The sequence below is a fragment of the Plecotus auritus genome (genome assembly GCF_963455305.1).
Source record: "Plecotus auritus genome assembly, chromosome: 2".
Taxonomy (NCBI): Eukaryota; Metazoa; Chordata; class Mammalia; order Chiroptera; family Vespertilionidae; genus Plecotus; species Plecotus auritus.
In genome coordinates, this window is record NC_137771.1 from 167887941 (window position 1) to 167913294 (window position 25354).

Consider the following 25354-nt stretch of genomic DNA (forward strand, 5'->3'; position numbering starts at 1 on the left):
AGGTACCTTTTTGAGGCTAGCACCCTATCTAATAAAGAGGAAATATGCTAATTGACCCTCATGCCGTCACAAAGATGGTGGCGCCCATAGCCAATAAGGAGGGAATATGCTAATTGACTGCCCTGCCCTCTAAGATGGTGGCGCACACAGCCAATAAGGAGGAAATATGCTAATTGACTGTCCTGCCTTCAAAAATGGTGGCGCCCACAGCCAATAAGGAGGGAATATGCTAATTGATTGCCCCACCTTCAAAGATGGCGGCACCCATAGCCAATAAGGAGGGAATATGCTAATTGACTGTCCCGCCCTCAAAGATGGCAGCGCCCACAACCAATAAGGAGGGAATATGCTAATTGACTGCCACACCCTCAAAGATGGCCACAAGATGGTGGCGCCAGTCCCCTCAGCCCTGCCGATGCGGCAGGTGCGTGGCAAGGCCGGGGCTGCCCCTGGAGTCCCCCAGTCCCCTCAGCCGCCCAGGGCTGCCCGAGGCTCAGGTAAACAGGGCCAGCCAAGGCTTGCGCTGCTGGCAGTGGCAGCAGCAGAGGTGTGATGGGGGCGTTGCCTTCCCCTGGGCCTTTAGTTTTAATATATATGTGCCTGAACATTATGAACTTTCATAAGAGTTATAACAAAGGACTTGATTATGCTTTCAAATAATAGCCCAAGCATGACTACATAACTTCTTCATATCAGTTAAGAAGGAATTGAGTGCTTTTGGAGGATTCAGAATAACATTTGTTTTCTTCCTTCTAAAAATACTTAAGTAATGTAAATTTAGAAAAATATCTATATATACAAAAGCCTAAGCGACCGGAATGCCAGAATGACCAGAACAACTGGTCACTATGACGCATACTGACTACCAGGGGGCAGATGCTCAATGCAGGAGCTGCCCCCTGGTGGTCAGTGCGCTCCCACAGCCAACCTCCTGCGGCTGGCCAACCTCCTGTGGTCCCTCCCTCATCTGGCAGGCCCCGGCTGGCAGCCAGCAACCAGCAGGAAGGCCCTGATTGGCCCTGATTGCCGGCCAGGCCTAAGGACCCCACCTGTGCAAGAATTTCGTGTACTGGGCCTCTAGTCCTATCTAATAAAGAGGTAATATGCAAATTGACCATCACACCATAACAAGATTGCTGCACCCACAGCTGAAGCTGGGATTCCGTAACACAAGTTGGCTGCGCCCACAGTGGAGGCCAAGTTCCCGTAACGAGTCTTAACGAGCAATCAGCAGGGACCTGAGGCTGCGTGGCGCTGGGCTGGGCAGGGGACCTGAGGCTGCGCCCCGCTCCTGGTGGGGCTTGACAGGGGACCTCAGGCCATGTCCCCCGCCCCAGACCTCTGGCCGTGCCCCCCGCCCAGCAGGGCCTCACGGGGGACCTCAGGCCATGTCCCCTGCCTGGTAGGGCTTGATGAGGGACCTCAGGGTGCACCCCTCGCCCGGCAGGGATTGACGGGGGACCTCAGGCCGTGTCCCTGCCCCAGTGCTGGGCTAGGGGACCTCAGGCCACATCCCCCGCCCCAGCACTGGGCCTGGGGACCTGAGGCTGTGCCCCCTGCCCCAGTGCCAGGCTGGGGAACCTGAGGCTGTGTCCCCCGCCTGGCGGGGCTTGATGGGGGACCTCGGGCCGTGTCCCCTGGACCTCAAGACATGCCCCCCTGGCCCGGGCCTGGAGACCTCAGGCTGCGCCCCCTGCCCTGGTGCTGGGCCAGGCGGGGCTTGACAGGGGTGGGGCTGGCCGGGTCTGGATTTAGCCCAATGGGGCTGGGGCCAGCCGGGCCTGGGTCTCGTGCGATTTTGAAGCACACGTGGGTGGGCAGAGACTTGACTCTGGTTCCCGTGACCCACCCCAGACTCTGACAGGAGGAAGATTTTCATATACATTTTACTAATTTTCTTTAATCTCTGACACTTCTATTACAGAGAAAGGGCAAATAGTAATATTAAAATATTTCCTCTAATTGTTTACCCTGCCTTCCCTCTGAGGTTTGATGGTCTGATTGATGCTTCTCTGTCCCTGGATCTGTTTTTGTTCATCAGTTTATGTTGTGTATTATATTCCACAAATGAGTGAGATACTTATATTTCTCCAAATGACTTATTTTGCTTAGCATAATGCTCTCCAGGTCCATCCATGCAAATGGTAGGAGTTCCTTCCTTTTTACAGCAGTGTAGTATTCCATTGTGTAGATGTACCACAGTTTTTTAATCCACTCATCTGCTAATGGGCACTTAGGCTGTTTTCAAATCTTAGCTATTGTGAATTGTGCTGCTATGAACATAGGGGTGCATATATCCTTTCTGATTGGTGTTTCTAGTTTCTTGGGATATATTCCAAGAAGTGGGATCACTGAGTCAAATGGGAGTTCTATTTTTAGTTTTTTGAGGAAACTCCATACTGTTCTCCATTCTGGAAGCTTTTCTGAATGGGAATGAGTTTATTTACTAGTACAGTGGTCGGCAAACTCATTAGTCAACAGAGCCAAATATCAACAGTACAACGATTGAAATTTCTTTTGAGAGCCAAATTTTTTAAACTTAACCTACTTCTAACGCCACTTCTTCAAAATAGACTCGCCCAGGTCGTGGTATTTTGTGGAAGAGTCACACTCAAGGGGCCAAAGAGCCGCATGTGGCTCAGGAGCCACGGTTTGCCGACCACTGTACTAGTACATTTTTTTTTCCAGAAAAGTTATGTAAGCCATTATCTCTTGCTTAAATTTTGCACAACTCTTAGCTAGTCTCCTTGCTTTCACTCTTGCTGCTCATATGAACTATTTGTCACAGCAGCCAGTGACCCTTCTAAAAAGCACATCAGTTTATGTCACTCTTTTTTTCCAAAACCCTCCAAAGTCTTCTATCAGAAAAGTCGAAGTACTTAACAGAATTTATAAGGTCTTTTATCTACCCTCACCTCCCATTTTGAGGCTTTATTTCCACCACTCCCATGTCACTCCACAATAGCCTCACTGAACATCTTATTTCTATCTTACATGCACTTGGTGTTCCTTTACTTACCTTCTTAAAATTTATTTTATTTTATTTTTATTGATTTCAGAGAGAAAAGGAGAGGGAGAGATAGATAGAAACATCAAAGATGAGAGAGAATCATTGATTGGCTGCTGCCTGCATGCCCCCCATTGGAAATCGAGCCCACAACCCAGCTTGATGTGCCCTGACCGGAACCAAACTGTGACCTCCTGGTTCAGAGGTCAACACTCAAAAGCTGAGTTACACCAGCTGGGCTCTACTTGCCTTTTTTTTTTTTTAAATCCTCACCTGAGAATATTTTTCCATTGATTTTTTTTTTTTTTTTTAGAGAGAGGGGTAGACAGAAACATCGATGTGAGAGAAAGACATTGATTGGTTGCCTCCTGCATGTGTCCCAACCATGGCCTGGGCGGGGGAGGAGCCTGCAACCAAGGTACTTGCCCTTGACCAGAATCGAACCTGGGACCCTTTGATCCACAGGCCGATGCACTATCCACTGACCCAAACCGGCTACAGCTGCTTGCCTTTTTTCATGCTGTTTCCTTTTGCCCAAATGTCCCTATAACTGGTTCTTTACGTCTTTGCTTATTCATTGCTATATCAGAGAAGGCTGTCCCTGCATTTCCTATGTATGGGGTGGGGCAAAAGTAGGTTTATAGTTGTTTGGAAAATAATACAATAATTAATAAGTTATTGAGTCAGAAAGATTTGTACTTGAATCCAGGCTTAGTGATTTTTGTTTTTAAGTTATGACCTAGTAAACGTAACCTTTCTGAGTCTTTATTCCCTCTTATGTTAGATTTGGATAATACTATTGACATAGACTTGATGAACAAATGAGAATATTTGTGAAATAACCTTAATTGTCTTGTGGTTTGTGAATGTAAATGATCAAACAAATATGTTATCATTGAACTGTTTCTTTTTTCTTCTCTTAATCCTATCATTTGTCAAGTTTTGCCTAAAGAATCTTTGTAGCCTTCATTTTCTCCCTGCTGCCACATGCTTGGATGTAGCTTGCACATTCTCCTTGGTTTGGATTTGCTGTTTCCAGTTTTTGCCTACTTGGTTTTATGCATGGGAAGAGGAAGATCACAAAGAGCTATGAGCTTCAATTTCAGTGTTTTCTCTCATGCTTGAGTAGTATATTCTGTGCATCCTATTTAGTGCAAAGTGATCCAGTTACAAGAAGAGTGGGGCTATTTATCATAGTAATTACTTAACAGCAGCTCTCCACCAAGGGTATACATTAGAATTCCTTGTGGAACTTTTAAAATTTATATTCCTGGGCCCCACTCCAGACTTACTGAATCAGCATCTCTGGGGTGGGGCCTGGGTATTAATTAAAAATTTCACTGGTGATTTTTATGAAAACACTCAGTTAAGAACTTCCAGTTGACTTATTGGAAGACCATTTCAAGCCATTAAGGCAGATCACTGTTTATAAATATTAGTTTTTGGGTTTTTAAAAATACGTTTTTATTGGTTTCATAGAGAAGAAGTGAGAGGGAGAGAGGGATTGAGCTTGCAACCTAGGCATGTGCCTTGATCAGAATCGAACGTCCACCTCCTGGTTTATGGGTCAACGCTCAATCACTGAGCCACACCAGCCCGGCTATAAATATTAGTTTTGATGTCGTCATATTCTTTCCCAAAATCCTTCAATCACTTTTCTATTACTAAAGAATAAAATCAAAATGAAGTTTGGCATTCAAGACCCATTTATATTTATGGCCACTGTAGTTTAATCCTTTTAATTCTGTTTTTTACCATTCTTTTTGATGACTATATTCCTAGTAGACTGAAATTGCAGGTTAGCATTATTTTCAACTACCTACTTCTCTTATGATGATCTAGAATGCCCCATTCTCTTCCCCCTGTCCTTGATCTCTAACAACTACTTTTCTTCTAAAGTCTACTTCAAAAGCCAACCTTTCTCCATAAATCTCCTTTACTGTTAGAAGTCATATTCCTTCTTTTAACTCCAAAATATTTATGTGCTTTATTTTTTCACTGATCCCATATCATGTTTATCTCCAGATACCTTTCATCTCTATTAAACTTGAAGTTTCTTGATGACAGAGTCTATTTGTGTTCTACCATCACTCACTCAGTAGAATGGTACTTTGTACATAGTGTGTACAAAGTTCCCCACCCCCACCTCTGATTTGGGAAAAGCTTATTTGCATTTTTAAAAAATACATTTTATTGATTTTTACAGAGAGGAAGGGAGAGGGATAGTTAGAAACATTGATGAGAGAGAACCATCAGCTGCCTCCTGCACACCCCCTACTGGGGATGTGCCCGCAACCAAGGTACATGCCCTTGACCGGAATCGAACCTGGGACCCTTCAGTCTGTAGGCCTACACTCTATCCACTGAGCCAAACTGGTTAGGGCTGCATTTTTTAATGTTTAGTGAAATTTATAAAAATGTTGCTGGTATGTTAAGCTAATCTTAAGTCATTCTCCAGAAAAATATAGAATTTACTATTTTTTCTTCTTAGACCTGGCTTTTGACAGGCTGCTTCTTGTTTACTACTTGTATTTTGTGATAAATATAGGATTCAGAGATGTCAGGCTAGCTTTTCCTCTTGTATTGTTTGCTGGACATGGTAATTATTGGGAAACAGACAGTTCTCCATGGGTCTCTCATATGTTATACATATCTTGCAAGTAGAGGTACTGTTTGCCTTTTTTCTGGACTACCTTTTTCAAGGATATTTATATAGTGAGCAGCCTTGGAAGATAGATATTGTTTTCAAAGCAAAGGGCAAGCTTGCTTTCTGTTCAGTGTAATAAAAATAGACTTCCCCCACATATGAAAAGGTGCTCAACATCACTAATCATGAGAAATGCAAATTAAAACCACAATGAGATATTACCTCACACCAGTCAGAGTGGCTGTCATCAATAAATCAACAAACAACAAGTGTTGGCTAGGACGTGGAGAAAAGGGAACACTCATGCACTGTTGGTAGGAATGCAAATTAGTACAGCCACTATGAAAACAGTATGGAGGTTCCTCATAAAATTAAAAATGGAACTGCTTTATGACCCAGCAATTCTACTTCTAGGTATATATTGAAGAATTCCAAAACACTAATTCTAAAAGAGATAATGCACCCTATGTTCATTGTAGTGTTATTTACACTAGCCAAGATATGGAAGCAACCCAAGTGCCCATCAATAGATGAGTCAATAAAAAAGTGGTGTTACATACATATAATGGAATATTGTTTGGCCATAAAAAAGAATGAAATCTGCCCAGCTGACATGCTCAGTAGTTGAGCATCGACCTATGAACCAGGAGGTCACCGTTTGATTCCCAGTCAGGGCACATGCTTGGGTTGCGAGCTCGATCCCCAGTGTGGGGCGTGCAGGAGGCAGCTGATCAATGATTCTCTCTCATCATTGATGTTTCTGTCGTTCTCTCCCTTACTCTCTGAAATCAATAAAAAAAAAAAAAAAAGAGTGAAATCTTACTACTTGTGACAGCATGGATGGACCTAGAAGGTATTATGCTAAGTGAAATAAATTAAACATAGAAAGACAAATACCATATGACCTCACTTATTTGCAGACTTTAAAGAACAAAATGAATGAACAAACAAAACAGAAATAGCCTCATAGATACAGAGAACAAACAGGGTTGCCAGAGGGGAAGGAGTTTGGAGGATTGGGTGAAAAAGATAAATGGATTAAGAAGTACAAATTGGCAGTTATGAAATAGTCATGGGCATGTACAGTTTAGAGAATATAGTCAACTAGATGCCCGGTGCATGAAATTCGTACAAGTGTAGGCCTTCTCAGCCCCGGCACCTGCCAGCTGCCTCGATCCCTCCAATCCACAGCACCGGCTTCTTCTGGAAGGGCATCCGGACAGTCATTCTGCTGTTCGGTCGATTTGGATATTATGCTTTTATTATTATAGACTAGAGGCCTGGTGCATGAAAATTCATGCACTGGAGGGGAGGTCTCTCAGCCCAGCCTGCCCCCTCTCACAGTCTGGGAGCCCTCAGGGGCAGGAGGGGACCCGGCAATCAGGGGAAGGCGACGCCCCATCACACCTCTGCTGCTGCCACTGTTGGCAGCACAAGCCTCGGCCAGCCCTGGTTACCTGAGCCTCAGGCCGGCCCTGGGGAGCTAAGGGGACTGGGGACTCCGGAGGCAGGTGTGCGGAGCGGCGGGGCCCGCCTCGGGGCAGGCACAGCTTTGCTGCGCTCCTGCCACCCTGGTGGAGCTGAGGGGACTGGGCGCTTCCATCTTGTGGTTGTGGGCACCACCATTTTTGAGGGGGGGGGGTGGTCAATTAGCATATTCCCTCCTTATTGGCTGTGTGCACTGCCATTTTTGTGATGGCGTGAGGGTCAATTAGCATATTCCCTCTTTATTAGATAGGATAATATTGTAATACCTATGTATGCTGCCCTGTGGGTACTTGAAATATTGGGGGATCACTTTATAAATTGTATGATACTCTCACCATTATGCTGTATTGCATATTGAATGTCAACTATAACTGAAAAATAAAATAAAAATGTAATAGTCTTTCTTCAGAGAATGTTTGCTCAGTTCAGCATAGTAAAGATAACATCACCCTTCAGAGCAAAGGACCGGCATGTTTATGCTCATTATAAAGAGTTGGGTTCCTTAACCTCAGGGTTTCTCTCCTGCAACATAACCCACTGCATATACAATTGTTACCTGGCTCTCTTTGTGTCACCCTATGGGAATTGGGGTCTTACAGAACTGTCACAAAACTGAGTACTGCTACTGCCCTGGTTAATAAAGTTCTTCATCTCTGACCTGGGAGTCCTGTGTCTTTCTCCAACATCCATGAAACTGGTAGGATAATTTGTTAGCTTATAAGTAGGATAAAATCTTAGATTATTCACAGTAATATGTAAGCCACTCTTTTTAGAACTGAAAACGAGCCCTTCAACAAGTAACTCCTGGTAAATCTTCATCTAAATTAAACCCAAATCTGGAAAGTTACCTGGGTGAGGCTAGAATTCAGGTCCCTTATAACTATATACTATGTTCTTCACCCCCCCTATTTTTTCCCCACAAACCAAATTTATTCAAGTTAAAGGACTGTTATTCTGAGATTGCCCTTCTATCAGATGATGATGTTAACAGTGATCTCTTTTTTTCCCCCAAAATAAAAGTATTGCTATTTTATGTGGATGAGCAACACTGACTAGCACATTTATTTGTTTATTTAAAACTGATGTTTTGAATGTATCTTGCCTTCAAAAGAGAAATGAGGTATTTGGGAGGAATTTTAAAAAGTTGGTATAGCACAATACTTTTAATGATAAATAATTGAATAATAAAACATAACATGTTTGATAGTGATAAATGTTAAGGAAAAGGGAAGGACAGGACAGTATTGAAATTTTAGGTAATGTTGGTTAGGGAAGGCCTCACTGACGTTACTTTTGAATAAAGAACTGAGCTAAGTAGGGAGACTTGCCACTCACCTAATTGGAGGAAAAGCATTCTGGGCAGAGGAAACAGCAAGTACAAAGTGTGCCTGGTGCAAGACTTTGAGGAGCTTAGTTTGTAATGCTCTGAAGACATAGGTAGAGAGGATTATAGTGTTGCCCTTTGTCTTAGCTGTCTTTCTGTGCTTCAGTTGGAGCACTTGCTTTTATACTTATACTAGAGGCCCGGTGCACGGATTCGTGCACTGGTGGGGTCCCTCGGCCTGGCCTGTGCCCTCTTGCAATCTGACACCCCTCAGGGGGTGTTGGACTGCCAGTTTCGGCCTGATCCCCGTAGGCCAGGCTGAGGGACTGGTGGCTTTTTAAACCACAAAGAAAAAAGAACTTACTCTTCCTGTCTATTTTGGTAAATAGTATGCTTGTCCAGTTGATTAAACTAGAATTTTTATATTGATGCCCACTAGTTAAACACCATCAGTAACACACCCCATAGGTAAACAAAGTTGGGTATATTGATGCTTTCTGCAACATGGGAAGTCACATGCCATGAGGAACTATGGAGTGTCACAGTAAGAACGAGCTGGATGGAGAATTGGGGCTTTTTTTAGGAAATTTTGAGGAAGATTCAGGGAAGGTTTGGGTTTGATCTGGATTGGGTGTTGTCAAGAAGTGGGAATCCTATATGATAAAAGGCTAATGTGCAAATTGTCATCACACCCTCACATGTAATGACCGATCAGCAGGAGGCTGCATGCACAGCAGGCATGCATGGGTGGGCGGGGCTGCGTGTGCGACCGGTCACCAGGAGATGCATGGAGCACCTCTTGGTCCCTCCCTCCCCCACCACCCCGCTCCCATGGGTGGCAGCGGCAGCTCCCTGCCAGCTCCCTCGAGCACCGGCGGCTCCCTCCTGCCTCCCGCAGAAGCGGCAGGTAGCCTACTGCGCATGATTTTGCGCACTGGGCCACTAGTAGTTCTATAATTAGGTATCTTTTTTTTTTTTTTAAGATATGTTTTAATTGATTTCAGAGAGAGGGAGAGGGAGAAAGAGATAGAAACATCAATGATGAGAATCATTGATCAGCTGCTTCCTGCACGCCCCCTACTAGGGATGAAGCCCACAACCCGGGCATCCCGGGCATGTGTCCTGACCGGGAATGGAACTGTGACCTCCTGTTTCATAGATTGGCGCTCAACCACTGAGCCACACTGGCCGGGCTATGATTTGGGTATCTTACTAAGTCTTGTCTAGAAGGTGAGAAGAACAGGGTCAGGTTAAAACTAACTGGAAAAGAAGCAGTAGTCCCGGTTATCTGATATTTTTGTGTGTGTTTGTATGGTTGGACAGAGACCGTGCTTTTGTCTGTACTCTTACTCAAACAGACTTGGCTCTGCGCCATGGTCACAGTGGACCTTCCTTATCTGATATTGGTGATCTGTGAGATTCTGTTTGATAGAAATACATCAGAGCCTAACTGTGAGTGCTAGGCCACCTCCTAGCTGTGAGAGGTTGCTTTTCTCTCTCACTTATTTGGAAGAGGTATAAAAGATTAGGTACCATTTGGCCAGCAGTAAGATGGATGAAGAATGTTTAGACAGGATATATGAACAAAGAATTTATATGGTATTGAGTGCTTATATGTGAGAAGCAGTAAAAAAGCTTATTCTACTTGAAATATATCAGTACTAGTAAGCTCCAGTGTTGTGTTGAGACAGAGATGCCTAGTTTGTTTATTCCTTACCAGGGAAGGAGGGGTTAGAGGTTAGGGGTATGTATCAATCACATATGGAACTTTGTAAAGCTAAATGTTTGCATACTTACAATGTACCAGGCACTAAGTACTTGTATGGTTTCTTAATCTATACTCCGGTAAATTGGGATAGAAGTGAATGATGCATATCTCTGATGTTGGGACTAAGAACCAAACTAGAGATCCAATTGAGGCTAGTGGTGTAGACTGTAATGTTTAAGAGTGTGAGTTTCAGCAAAATAGTTTGGTTTGAATCCTGCCCCCTCCTCACAATTATTAGTTATATAACTTTGAGCAAGCTACTTAACCCCTTAGAACCTCTGTATTTTACAAATTTAAATGTGCAATAATTATACCAGCCTCAGAGGATCGGCAATACTTGGTAAGCACTCAGTATTCAACAGTTGCTATTCTTTTCTTTCCTTTCCTTTCCTTTTCTTTTCGTTTGAATGAAAAAAAGAAGTCAAAAGTTTATTCTACTTAGTATGAGAATTTTTACATTAAATATATAGTAATTCATTTATCAGAAAATGATATCAGGAACTATGAGAAGTAGTTGCATTACACAATGACTATGACTAGAAAATCTCAAATGCAACTAAGCAGCTATGCTATACATATGGCATATAGCTCTTGTTCTGGGCTAACGTGCATTTCAATTTAATATAGAACTGCATTATGGGTGTTAGAAAGGCAGCAATAGTTATATTTTGGCTTCTAGATGCTTAAGTTAAGGCAGCAGTTCAAGCATATTAAGTGAAGGCAGTTAAAATTTAATGATAATTAATACAACTTGCAAACACTGTTTAATATTTCCTTATGTACTTTTCTTTTACTGGCTATGTGACTTTGGACAAATCACAAAACTCCTCAGAGCCTCATTTCTGACATAACTTTGCAGGATTGACATAAGGATTAAAAAGTATACATGGAAGCATTTTAGAAACAGAAAGTACTATAAAATATAACAAATATTAATGTCTAGTCTGTATTTGAATTTACTTGACAGGTAAAGGACTATGGTTGAGTTGTGATGTTTTGTGCCAAATTATACAGGATCTTGAATGTTAGGATGAGAAATTTAGATTTCATGCTGTGGACTTTAGAAATTCAGCTGCCAGACAGACTTTAGATCAGGGCAATGAGATGGCAAAAATGGTGGCATAGAAAACGTGGAAATGGAGGAGAACCTAGAGGTCCAACGACCAGATTTAAGAAACTGTTTCAAGCTAAATAATGGTGGTTTTGATTAGTGACACTGTAATAGAAGTGAAAAATCTTAAGCTATTTCTAGGGAATTAGTGCAATTTAGGTACAAGTTGAATGTGAGGGATAAAGAAATACGAACAATAAAGTCTTCTTGAACTTTAATTTTGGAGATGATTGGTTAAATTTGTTTAGGTATAAATGGTTAATAAATTTGAAGAAATAGCCATGTGACAGTGTACAAGATGACTAGAGACTTGGTTTCAGGTATTTATTTGGCTTTCTCCATAATGTAGGCCCAGATGTGTAATGTGTGAAAAGAAGGCTTTTGGGAAAAGGTACAGGTATCACTGGTAAACTGTAAAAAAAATTTGGTTTTAAGTTAAAATAAGTTTGTTAGAAATATGATTAAAATCTGTTTGCTATGCTGCAATCAGGGGTTAGAAATCAATTTGAAATGCATCAAAAATGAGAGATGAATTAAAATGCAATATGTTAAGTATAGCAAAATGTTGATTCTAGGATCTCAATGGTGGGCACGTGGATATTCATTTTAAAACTCAACTTTTCTGTATGTTTAAAAGGTTTTTGTTTGTTTGTTTTTTATTTAAAAGTTTTAGTAATAACCTGTTAGAGGAGAAGTGGAGATATAAACAGTTTGCTAAAGGCTAGTCTTGAGAATTTCTCTTCCCTGACCTGAGATTTTTGTTTTCTCTGTAGGAACTTTCCGCTGCACTTTTTGCAATACAGAGGTAGAAGAAGATGAATCAGCAATGCCCAAAAAAGATGCACGCACACTTTTGGCAAGGTTTAATGAACAAATTGAGCCCATTTATGCTTTGCTTCGGGAAACAGAGGATGTGAATTTGGCCTATGAAATACTTGAGCCAGAACCCACAGAAATACCAGCCCTGAAACAGAGGTGAGTATAGTCCCTTTGCTCTTACCAATAACACTTTAAGCTTGCTCTTATTTTAACTACATGTACTTTGAAGAGAAAGAGTGGGTAACTAATTTACTAGGAGACTAAAGACTAGTATTTCATAGATTCTAAGCTCTGCCACACTTGTCTTATTAACTTGTGCCTGTGATGAAGTTTGTAGTGAATGCAGAAAAGTGTGGGCCTTAGGCAAAAATCTTTAAATAGTCAAGTTTGACTTCAACTACTCACTCTGCTTATTAGGCCTGCTGCAACTCAGGCAATTGTCAGCTAATCCTAAATTGGTAGTGCCTCTTGGGGATATTTGAATTTTCCAAGTTCTGAAGGCTGAAGTTCTTTAAGGAATACAGCATTCACTTTTTTGTTTTTGAAGCACATTAACCACACCTTTCTTGACTGCCTCAGTTTTCAGTGCAACTTCCTTGAAAGTGAAGTAAAATGTTTTCTGTGAGTTAGTACTTCTTACTATGGCTTCCTATTCTTTTGAGTGTCCTAATTGAATTGCAGATTCAGCCTTAGTTTTGCCATGCCATAAAAAGTGGCTTATATTCTTTGAAAAGCATACTAGTAAAAGGGAATTGGGGTCAGCGAGTGTCCTCCTATGCTACCTCTTTTCTTTTTCCCCCTAGTGTTAAACTAAGAGGAAAAAGCTAAGAGCTTAGCGTTTACTGTATACCCTTTCATAGGACACATTAGTCCAAGTTGTAACTGCAGTTTTTAAGAACACAATATAATACTATCTATGAATCATTCTTGTGTTTCCTCTTCTAACTATAGTTATTTTCCTGTTTATCAAGTTGTTCCCTGGGTACAGTAATATTCATTCACCATCACCAATGGCATCCTACTCTAATGTTCCCCACTTACCACTGTCCACCTCCCATTCCAGATCTTTATTTAGATATCCCTTGCTTCATGCCAGAGACAAGTCTGAGTGGTGGTGATGCCAGAGGTCCTAGCAAGTCACTGTATCAAATAACCTGGCTTCTCATTAGGAATGGTGATAGCTCCAGGGATGAAAAAGAATCAGGAAATAGAGCAAATAAACTGATCAAGAAAGAACTGATCCAACATTCTGGTCACTAGGGAATAAAGGGTGAAATGGAGGCAGGCAAAAGAGATAGAATGGGTTACCTGGAGGTACTAAGAACTAAATTCAAGAGAAAGACCATTGGAGCGAGGTTACAAGGTGTTAACCTGGCTGAGATGGCCTTGCCAAGCATTTGACAAGCTCCACTGCCTGGGTATAACATCCTGGAAGTGGTATTGATTTAGCCTTTCTATACTAACGGATTTGTTTCAGAGCATAACAGATCTGCTATAGCCATCCTACCCCAAATTCAAGAAAAGAAACCACAGTAGAGTGGAAAGGGAATTCAGAGATGACAGTGATTAACTGATGATTTAAAAAAAAAAAAAATAAGTGGCATGATTGTTAGTTTGGTTACTGATCTGTAACCAATTAAATTCTAGTTTATCCCCAGATCAGGAGCCAGAAGCTGCCTCTGCAGAATTAGTAGGCTTAACCCAAGAGCTGATAGACAGTTCCAGCTTTTCAGCAAGTCTTTCTTAAATGGAATTCCTTGCCCGTAGCCTCTCCCTTTCCATTATCTCTTATTTAACACTCATCTTAAAGATCTTTAAAATTTCAGTTTGAAATAATATTTCTCCCACATTCCTGAGCAAGGTTATATCTTTTAAAAGTTCTAAAATTTCTTAAATAATGTAAAAAGACTTAAAACTGAATTGTCAATTTTGTCACCTTTAAGTAAAATGTGTGTATTCTTTCCATAGAAGAAATTTAAATATGCAGAAGGAGTGAACCTACGTGTCGCTCATCTAGATTTTTAGTGTCACATTTGCTGATAATTTAGATTGGTCTGTATCTGTGGTGAAAGTAGAAATAAAATCTGTGTGGTCAACTCTCCATGGTTAAAAATATCATTTAAAAAATTCTTCCAAATTTTAAAATTTGTTTGACTTGTGGTCAGATCTCTTCTGCTTCAAACTGGAATTAAACCAATCTTGATTTTCTATAATAGAGTACTGAAAACAAGAGACTTACAAAAGTATCTTCATGCTAACATTTATTTATTTTAATTGTTCTGTTCTTTTCCCCCACTTTTCTTGTTCTTCTCTACTCAAAGTACTTAATACTTGTTGACCTTCAGAGTTAATGCTAAAGACAGAGCTTGGATGAAAGCTATGTGTTCAAGTTTATACAGAGAGAAATAGTAGCTTCAGGGAGAGTGAGTAAACCATTTAAGAATCTGCCCTGGCTGGTTTGGCTCAGTGGATAAAGTGTCAGCCTGCGGCCTGAAGGGTCCTGGGTTCGATTCCAGTCAAGGGCATTATGCCTGGATTGCAAACTCGATCCCCAGTAGGGGGCGTGCAGGAGCCAGCCGATCAATGATTCCCTCTCATCATTGATGTTTCTATCTCTCTCCCCATCTCCTTTCCTCTCTGAAATCAATAAAAATATAAAAAATAAAATAAGAGTCTGGATGAAGGAGGCACAGAAAAGGACAGAGGTGTAGTTGGCCAGGTCAGAGCTAGAGAAACATTTAATGTATGGAGAGAGACAAAAGGCACATGGTTAGCTCAGGGAGATACACTTGTGGGCAGACAGGCATATATAGCAAGCTGAACACAATAAGGTAAGGATGTTGGCTGAGGATAGAAGAGACATTCTGGGTGAGAGAGGAGAGACTTGGGATATTATAGAGTAAGTACGTAAATATATAAACACAGATCAGGCCAAGGGAGAAGAGAAGAGAAAGAAAAGTGAATGCTTGAGGGAGACTAAAATTCAAAAAGCCAATTTACACCAGAGTAAGCTGAGTCAGATTATAGTGAATGCAGTGACACAGCCTTTTAGAAGATATCGGAATAGGTAGAAGATGGTAAGAGAATGACTAGGGACAGATAAGGATTAAATTGAGACAAACATAGTAAATAGTTCAAAAAGTACCATGATGAATGCAGAAAGAAAGAGAAAGAAACCATTTATTTGCAACTTAGCATAAGACTTTAAAATATAGCAAGACAAATAGATGGATTGGGTATAGAGAGACACCTATACTCAGAGGGAGGTAGCAAATAACTGGTACAAAGGCTAGGGGAAAGAATAGTCTTTAAGCAGCTCTAGGTATAGCTAGAGGTAATAGCTGGCAGACATGGATTAAATGACTGGGTCAGCTTGGGTTGCACAACTGGAGAGAGTGCATTTTTGTATAGTAAAAGTGGCAGTGGGCCTTTAGGTACCCAGAGGGAGAACAGGAGGGATGGGATAGCCCAAGATTACCCACGGAGTATGGCCAGAAGCACAGTGTTCTGAGGGAGAGAAATAAAGTAGGATCCAAGAGAAGGAAAAATAGTGAATGGCTCGTGAGAGAGGGAAGTGTTCGAAGACCTAAAGACACGTGAAGAAGTATTGCTTAGGCTCAAATTGAGACAGGACTCCACACAAAACAACCCAGGTTCCATGGAAACATTTAGAGAAAAATGAAAGAGAAGTAAAGGAAAAACATGGGACCAAAGAGTCAGTCAGATATGGAGAAAGATATATGAAAGACATATCTGGGAGAGATTTTTGCCAGATTAGTGTCTTTAAGTGGATTATCTACACTAATAAATGCAAATTGATCGTACCTTCATGACACCTACCAGCCAATCAGGAGTGAGTATGCAAATTAACCCAACAAAGATGGTGGGTTAATTTGCATATGCAGGCGCTGAGCGGCTGGGGGTGGGGTGGGACCCATGGGAAGGCGGTTCTGGCCGGAGCGAAGGCAGTGCTGGCAGCCAGGGGAAGGAAGGCCCATTCTTGCTTGAATCTTCGTGCATCAGGCCTCTACTGTCATCATAATATTCTTCCCTTTTCCTAAGTAGACTTATTGCAACATCTTAAACTATAAAACCTCAGTCATTCATATATCCCAGATTAACCTAGAGTTTGAAGAACTTAAATGCAAATATGAAGTGTTCTTATAACCCATGCAATTTTCACCCTGAGATATAAACGAGGTTTCTCAGCATTGTTAAAGCTTGTATACATGATTGCTAGATAGTATTTTCTCCGTAACCACCCAGGCAGCTGCCTTCCTTTCCCAACACCAAGACTTGAATATTTTTCTTCCTGTCCTCTAATCTTTTCATTCAGCAAAGACCGTGCACCAACTACTGCTGGAGCTGCTGGCTTGGCAAGTGGGCACCACCGGGAAGCATGGGCTACCAAAGGTCCCTCCTATGAGGACTTATATACTCAGAATGTTGTCATTAACATGGATGACCAAGAAGATCTTCATCGAGCCTCACTGGAGGGGAAATCTGCCAAAGAGAGACCCATTTGGTTGAGAGAGAGCACTGTCCAAGGAGCATATGGTTCTGAAGAGATGAAGGAAGGTAAGAGAAGTCATTAAAATGAGTATGTCTTGGGTTCAGTTGAAAATGAGTTTGACTTAGTGGGAAAATTGCCTGGGCAATTCTTAGTTTTATTGGTAATCCACTATATCTGTGTTCCAAAACAGTTGCATTGTAGCAGGAAGTAAGAAATTGAGCAATAAGCATTAAAACCAAATAATATACTTTCATTTTCCTTCAACTTAGTTGAAGAAACAAATAGATAGCTTTTAAGTCTATCTATATTTTTAATTGAGGTAAAATTGGAATATAGCATTATATGTTTCAGGTGGACAACATTATAATTCTACATCTGCACTACAAAGTGATCATCACCAAAGTCTAGTTACCATTCTTCACCATACAATTGAACCTCCTTTACCCATTTTGCCCACCCCCTATCCTCCTTCCTCTCTGGTAATCACCAATCTCTGTATGAGTTTGTTTTTTCTTTTTTCTTATATGATTTTCTTATATAAGATTTCTCATATGAATGAAGTCATACATTATTTGTCTTTCTCCATCTGACTCATTTTACTTAGCATAATACCCTCATGGTCCATTCATGTTGTTGCAGATGGCAAGATTTCATTCTTTTTTATGGCTGAGTAGTATTCCATTTTGTATATATACCACATCTCTATCCATTCATCCATTGATGGACACTTCGATTGTCTCCATTTCTTAGCTATTATAAATAATGCTTCAGTGAACATAGGGGTGCATATGTCTTTTTGAATTAATATTTTTGTATTCTTTAAATAAATACCCAGAGTGGAATAGCTAATATATGGTAGTCCTATTCTTAATTTTCTGAGAAATCTCCATACTGTTTTCCATAGTGGCTATACCAGTTTACCTACATTAATACAGCAAGCATGTCAGAATCACGGTGGCCCGCTGACCGTGAGTTTGATATGCTTGATGTACAGGATTCTCTTTTCTCCACATTCCCTCCAACACCTGTTGCTTCTAGTCTTTTTGACAATAGCCATTCTAACAGGTGTGAGGTGATGTCTCATTGTGGTTTAGATTTGCATTTCCCTAATTATTAGTGAACTAGAACATATTTTTTTTTTTGCTGTTGGCCATCTGTATGTTTTTGGAGAAATGTCTGTTCAGTTCCTCTGCCCATTTTTGAAATCAGGTTGTTTGTTCTTTTGTTGTTGAGTTGTATGAATTGTTTGTATATTTTGCATATTAATCTCGTCAGATGTATGATTTGCAAATATCTTCTCCCATTTAGTAGGTTGCCTTTTCATGTTGATAATCATTTCCTCCACTGTGCAGAAGCTTTTTACTTTGATGTTTACATTTGTTTTTGCTTTTGTTTCTATTGTATTTGGAGTCCGGTCCATAAAAACATTGTTGATGTCATAGAGCTTACCATCTATGTTTTCTTCTAGAAAGTTTATGGTTTCAGGTCTTATGTTCAAATCTTTAACTCATTTGAGTTAAATTTTGTGTATGGTATAAGATAGTGGTCTAGTTTCATTTTTTTGCATGTGGGTGCCCAGTTTTCCCAGCACCATTGCTGTTTTTTCTCCATTGTATGTTCTTAGTTCCTTTTTCATAAATTAATTGTCCATATCTGTGTGGGTTTATTTCTGGGCTCTGGATTCTGTTTAATTGATCTATGTCTGTTTTTATGCTAGCACTATATTGTTTTGATTACTATGGCTTTGTAATATAGTTTGAAATCACAGAGATAACTGATACCTCTAGCTTTGTTCTTTGTCAAGATTGCTTTGGCTACTCCGGATTTTTTATGGTTCCATACAGATTTTAGAGTTATTTGCCCTAGTGAAAAATGCCATTGGAATTTTGATAAAGATGGCATTAAATATGTAGAGTGCTTTGGATAGTATGGACATTTCAACAATATTAATTTGTCCATTCCATGAGTAGCAAATGTCTTATCATTTATATATATCTTCTTCAATTTATTTTATCAATGTCATAGTTTTCAGTGTACAGGTCTTTCACCTCCTTGGCTAAATTCCTAAGTATTTTATTCTCTTTGATGGGATTATTTTCTTAATTTCTCTTTATGATAGTTTATTATTAATGTATAAAAATGCCACCAGCCCTGACCGGTTTGGCTCAGTGGATAGAGTGTTGGCCTGCGGACTGAAGGGTCCCAGGTTCGATTCCAGTCAAGGGCATGTACCTTGGTTGCGGGCACGTCCCCAGTAGGGGGTGTGCAGGAGGCAGCTGATCAGTGTTTCTCTCTCGTCGATGTTTCTAACTCTCTATCCCTCTCCTTTCCTCTCTGTAAAAAATCAATAAAAATATATTTAAAAAAAAATGCTACCAATTTCTGTACATTGACTTTGTATCCTGCATCTTTGCTGAATTTATTTGTTCTAATGTTTGTTTGGTGGAATCTATAGGGTTTTCTTTATATAGTGTGGGGCAAAAGTAAGTTTACAGTTGTTCATATGGAAAATAATACAATAATTAATAAATAATAATAGAAGGATAAACTCTGTTTCACATACTCACAACTGTATACCTACTTTTGCCCCACACTGTATTACCATACTATCTGCAAATAGTGAAAGTTTTACTTCTTCCTTTTTTATTTGGATGCCTTTAATTTATTTTCTTGCCCAATTGCTGTGGCTAGGATTTTCAATACTATGTTGAATAAAAGTGGTGAGAGTGGTCATCCTTTTCTTGTTTCTGATCTTAGATGAAAGCTTTCAGATCTCCACTGTTGAGCTTGGTGTTAGTTGTAGTTTGTTATATATGGCCTTTGTTAGTTGAGGTATGTTCCCACTTTGTTGAGAGTTTTTGTTGAATTTTGTCAGTTCCTTTTTCTGTATTTATTGAGATGATGAGATTATTTTTATCCTTCATTTTGTTTATGTAGATTATCACATTGATTGATTTGCACATGTTGAACCATCCTTGCATCCTTGGAATAAATCCCACTTGATCATGGTGTACCATCCTTTAAATGTATTGTTGAATCAGTTTGTTAATATTTTGATGAAGATTTTTGCATGTATGTTTATTAAGAATATTGGCCTATAATTTTGTTGTTGTGGTGGTGGTGGTGTCCTTGTCTGGTTTCAATATTGGTAATGCTGACCTTATTAAAAGAGTTTGGAAGCATTCCCTCCTCTTCAATTTTTTTTCCTCCAGTTTTTTGAAGGAGTTCAAGAAGAATATGTATCAAATCTTCTGTGATGTTTGATAGAATTCACCAGTGAAACTATCTTGGTCCTGGACTTTTGTTTGTTGGGAAATTTTTGAGTACTGATTCAATCTCCTTACTAGTAATCAATCTATTCAGATTTTCTATTCAGTCTTGAAAGAATGTGTGTTTGTAGACTTTTCTTCTGGATTGTTCAATTTGTTGGTATATAATTGTTTATACTAGTCTCTTATGATCCTTTGTATTTCTGTAGTATTAGTTGTAACTTTTCTTTCTGATTTTGTTTATTTGTGTCTTCTCTGTTTTTTTCTTGGTTCATATAGTTAAAGGTTTGTCAATTTTTTAATCTTTTCAAAGAACAATCTCTTGGTTTCATTGATCTTTTAAAATTTCTTTTTAGTCTTCATTTTATTTATTTCCACTGTGATCTTTATTTATTATTTCCTTACTTCTGCTAACTTTCAGCTTTGTTTGTTCTTATTTTTCTAGTTTCTTAAAGTGTAAAGTTAGATTGTTTGTTTGAGATTTTCTTGTTTCTTAAGGTAGGTCTTCTTGCTATGAAATTCTCTCTTAGAACTGCTTTTGCTACATTCTGTAAATTTTGGTTTGTTGTATTTATGTTTTCATTTCTCTCTAGGTATTTTTATTCTTTCATTTTTGTGTGATAATCCATTGATTATTCGGTAGCATATTGTTTAATATCCACATTTTTGTGCTTTCTTCATTTTTTGTGTGTGATTGATTTCTAGTTTTATATCATTGTGGTTAGAGAAGATGCTTGGTATGATTTCAATCTTCTTGAATTTATTAAAACTTGTTTTGTGGCCTAATGTGATATTCTGGAGAATATTCCAAGTGCACTTAAGAAGAATGTGTATTCTGCTACTTTTAGATAGAGTGTTCTGTATATATCTATTAAGTCCATCTGATCTAATGTGTTATTTAAGGTTAGTGTTTCCTTATTGATTTTCTGTCTGGATGATTTATCCATTGAGGTAAGTGAGGTGTTAAAATCCCCTGTTATTATTGTACTAGAGGCCCGATGCACAAAATTCGTGCAACAGTAGGCCTTCCTTCCTGTGGCTGCCGGCACTGGCTTCCCTCTGGCACCCGGGACCCAGGCTTCCCTTGTAGCCCCAGCTTCGACCATAAGGTCATCCAGAAGGACGTCCAGTCTAATTAGCACATTACACTTTTTTATTATTGTATTATTACAATTGTAATTATTACAAATTAAAAGCTGTTAATTTCACCCTTTTAGTCTTTTAATATTTGTTTCATATATTTTGTTGCTCATGTCCTGGGTGCATATAAATTTATAAATGGTATATCTTTTTGCTGGAATGGCCTTTTTATCATTATGTAGTTCCCTTCTTTTTTTTTTTCAATCCTCACCCGAGTATATTTTTCCATTGTTTTTTAGAGAGAGTGGAAGGGAGAGGGAAAGACAGAGAGAAACATCACTGTGAGAGAAACATACCAATTGGTTGCCTTCTACATGTGCCCTGACCAGGGCCCTGGCTGGGGAGGAGCCTGACTGGGGATTGAACCCGCAACCTATGTATGTGCCCTGATCAGGAGTGGAACCCGTCACCTTTTGGTGTACAAGACAACACTCCAGCCAACTGAGCCACCTGGGCAGGGCTGTTGTCCTTATTCATATGCACTATTATTTCTCTGAATTTGGAGCGATAATTATATACTAGTCCAAGCTTTTTTTTTCTTGTCTCATAAACATCAAGGAGTTTGTGCCACATGAAATATATAGAAAGATACCACCTGAGTGAAGGACTAAGGATATTCAACATCCATGAAGACTGATGCAGCTTTATCCTAGAATATTTTAGAAATCTCTGTGAGCACTAAAGAATTGCATAATAATCATAAGTTTGAGAACTGCAAGATTTTGCTTTGTAAATTTTAGTCTCAAGTTACTGAATTTGAAGACATTGGGGGATGATGATTTAGGAGTACATAGAAAATAGAAGGTTAAGACTGGACAAAGATTACTGTGTACCTCTGATTGGATTTCATCAGCATTCAAATCTGCATGCCTCTGTGTATCTTATTAACATGGCATCTGAGTATGGTTCTTTAATAGTATAGAATTATCAGTAATTGAAAACCACTTGTTTTTTGGCTTTTCTCCTAACCTTTTTCCCTTCATAATTAGCATTTCTTTACTGTGTATGCTAAGAATTGTAAAAGTAGTGTTGAATTGGGTAGTGATGATAAAAGCAGGTGATACCTCTAGTGTGATTCTCTTTGATATCTTTATTCCAGTCATAAGAAAAAATGTTAGTTTTTGGCAACCGTACTTCATTCTCCCTCCTTCCCACCGATCAGCTTGGCTATGATGTTTATTTTGATTCAAGTTGTTGTAGATTATATAGTAATTAGGCTGTCAGCTATTTAATAGGCTTGTTTTCTTCAACTTGGCTTCTTGCCTATTCTTGAAGCAACCAAACCTTCTTTTCTTTGAACTTAGAAACACAACTGAATAAAACTATTGTTAACCAATATTATCTACAATTAGACTTACAAACTTAACATCCGATGTTTATAATTCCTAGAATGATCAAATTTGAATCATACGGACCTTAAATAAGTCATCTAGTGTACTAGATTTGTCATATCTAAATTTGTTTTTGTTAAGTTTTATGACAGTAAAATAGACTCTATCCAGTGCATGTATGAATTGAGTCTTATTTGTCTTACCCTTAATTTGCCTCAGACTTCATTTTAACATCTTTCAGAATTTCATAGACTTTAATCCTGTCCTTATTACTCTACAGAAAGTTCTAATTCCTTTCCTTTTTTTTTTTTTTTTTGTTTTGTTTTGTTAATCCTCACCTAAGAATATTTTTTTTCCATTGATTTTTAGAGAGAGTGGAAGGGAGAGGGGAGTGGGGAGAAAGAGGAGAGAGAGAAACATCGATTGGTTGCCTCCTGCATGTTCTCCAACGAGAGCTGGGATCAAACTGTAACCCAGGTACATGCCCTTGACTGGGAATCGAACCTGCAACTCTTCAGTGCCGGCCAAACTCTCTAACCACTTAGCTACACTGGGTAGGGCACTGAAGTTTGAATTTCTTTTGATTCTACTTTCCTTACAAATAGTTCTGTTCCCCCAGCCTCTCCACCTACAGTTTTTATTTTATTTTAATCGCCTCTTTTTGGACAACCTCCAGTCATAATGTACTCTGCTTGAGACCTACTCACCAGAAGAATACATGTTGTTCATGTATGGGTTCATCATCAATGATTTGAGTTTTATTTCCAGTGTCCTTCTGGTTGTTATCTGATACTTTGTTTGTTGCTTTGGTTCTGGAAGCATATTAAGAATAACAACTTTAGCCCAGCTGGCATGGCTCAGCAGTTGAGTGTTGACCTAAGAACCAGGAGGTCATGGTTCGATTCCAGTCAGGGCACATGCCCGGGTTGCGGGCTAGATCCCCGGTGTGTGGCATGTAGGAGGCAGCTGATCAACGATTCTCACTCATTGTTCATGTTTCTCTCTCTCTCTCTCTCCCTCTCCCTTTCTCTCTGAAATCAATATATATATATATATATATATATATATATATATATTTTAAAAAACCTTTTCTGCCCTGTATCTGATAGCTTGGACCACACCTTTCAGCATATTTTAGATTACTTTTCCAGAGATTTTTTTACGTTTGCCAGTGTAGAACTGGATCTGCCACTTTTCTGCCCATTTATACAACCTTCAGCTCTTCCTATATATTTTCCGCTATCAGCTCTAAGGTAGGACTGTGTGTGGTGTGTACAGGATTTGCTTTAGAAATTTAGGAATGTTTCTAAATATTGCTCAAGTATTAGCATCATTAGTGTACTTGACAATTTCTCAGTATAAATCTTCTTTTTAATTTATAACTCTCTTAAATAAGACTGTTTCTAGAACTAGTGTTTAAACTTTACTGTCCAGAGATTTGCTCATTTATCCTCATATTCTGTTTTCTTGTCTTCATCTATAATGCAGAACAATTCTTTTTGTCCCATACTTCTCAAGACCCTTGTCAGAAATCTTTTAAGTATAATTTCATTTAGTTTACAAAGCTAAATAGCTTTTCCCCTCATTTTATATTTATTTTAAGCATTAATCAAAACACTATTTTGGAAGTATGAAGCTATCTGGAAAATTTTTAAAGAGGTAATGATTGCCTTAGACTCATGTGCATTTCTTGTCTTTTTTTTTTTTTTCTGTTGAATTACTGCATTGACAATAAGGGCTCTAGGAGGAGGTTCATCCTTTGGATTTCAACTCTCATTTTTTGTATCCATGTTGTCAAAAGCTTATTTTGTCTGTCCTAAATTTTTAACTTCTTAATTCTTGTTTCCCATTCTCTTTTCTGCCCAATATCTCATCTCAGGAGTTCTATACTTTTTAAAAATGTCAAGAGCTAATCCATTCTAATATGTTAATGAGAAGATGCTTTTATTTCACCATAGCCAGAATTGACCATTTCTGAGCCTTTTTTTGATGCTGCTGTTGATTATAAATACCACTATTCTAAGGGCCAAGCCTATTCTAAGCACTTCACATATATTCACCTAACTCTGACAGTAATCCAGTGAGATAAGATACTATTATTCTTTTCCTGTTTTGTTTTTGAGAAAATTAAAGCAGAACCTGGGCTGGGTAGTTTGGTTGGAGCATCATCCCATGCACCAAAGGGTCACAGGTTCGATTCCCAGTCAAGGCACATCCTCAGGTTGCAGATTTGATCCCTGGTTGATCCATGTTTCTCTCTTACATCTCTCTCTCTCTCTCTCTCTCTCTCTCTCTCTCTCTTACATATCTCTCTCTCTCTCTCTCTCTCTCTCTCTCTCTCTCTCTCTCTCTCTCTCTCTGTCTCTCTCTCATATCAATGAAAAAATATACCCTCAGGTGAGGATTAAAAAAAGAAAATTGAAGCAGAGAGAAATGAGGTAACTTGCCCCAAATCACACAGCTAAAAAGTGTTAAGAGTCAGGATTTGAATCAAAAAGTCAGTTCCAAATAACACTTTAATCCTGTTATGTATTTTAAATGGCAATATGTTTGGTATTATCTTCCAAATACTGAATACAAATGTCTGTCTTAGATTTTTCATCTTCAATACATCAGACAAAATGTGTACACAAAATGATAAATAGGTGTGTAGTAAGAGAATTTTTATTCATGATACTAGATTCCTTTTTATAAAGAGTTCCAAGTGTGCTTAGTTTGCTTCAGGAAGCTAAAACTGCCATATATTCATTGATTCATCAAATATTTATTCTAACAAGTGATAGGCACTATTCTAGGTGCATGGGATATATCACTGAATAAAAAAAGATAAATATCTGTTGTGGAGGACCCATATGCTGGGAAAGAGGGTGCCAAAGACAATAGACAGGAGTTATTTATTATGTTAGAAAATCATTGCTCTGGGAAAAAATAGATCAT

The 25354-nt window shown here is 39.3% G+C and overlaps 1 protein-coding gene across 1 annotated transcript in view; it reads left to right on the forward strand.

The window, feature by feature from the left end:
* Positions 1-25354, forward strand: part of GTF2E1 (general transcription factor IIE subunit 1) — a 44213-nt gene that overhangs the window by 16063 nt on the left and 2796 nt on the right. Inside the window, exons 3-4 of the mRNA XM_080656812.1 lie at positions 12119-12320; positions 16501-16742. Coding sequence (XP_080512938.1) covers positions 12119-12320; positions 16501-16742 — 444 coding nt within the window. The remainder of the gene's footprint in view (positions 1-12118; positions 12321-16500; positions 16743-25354) is intronic.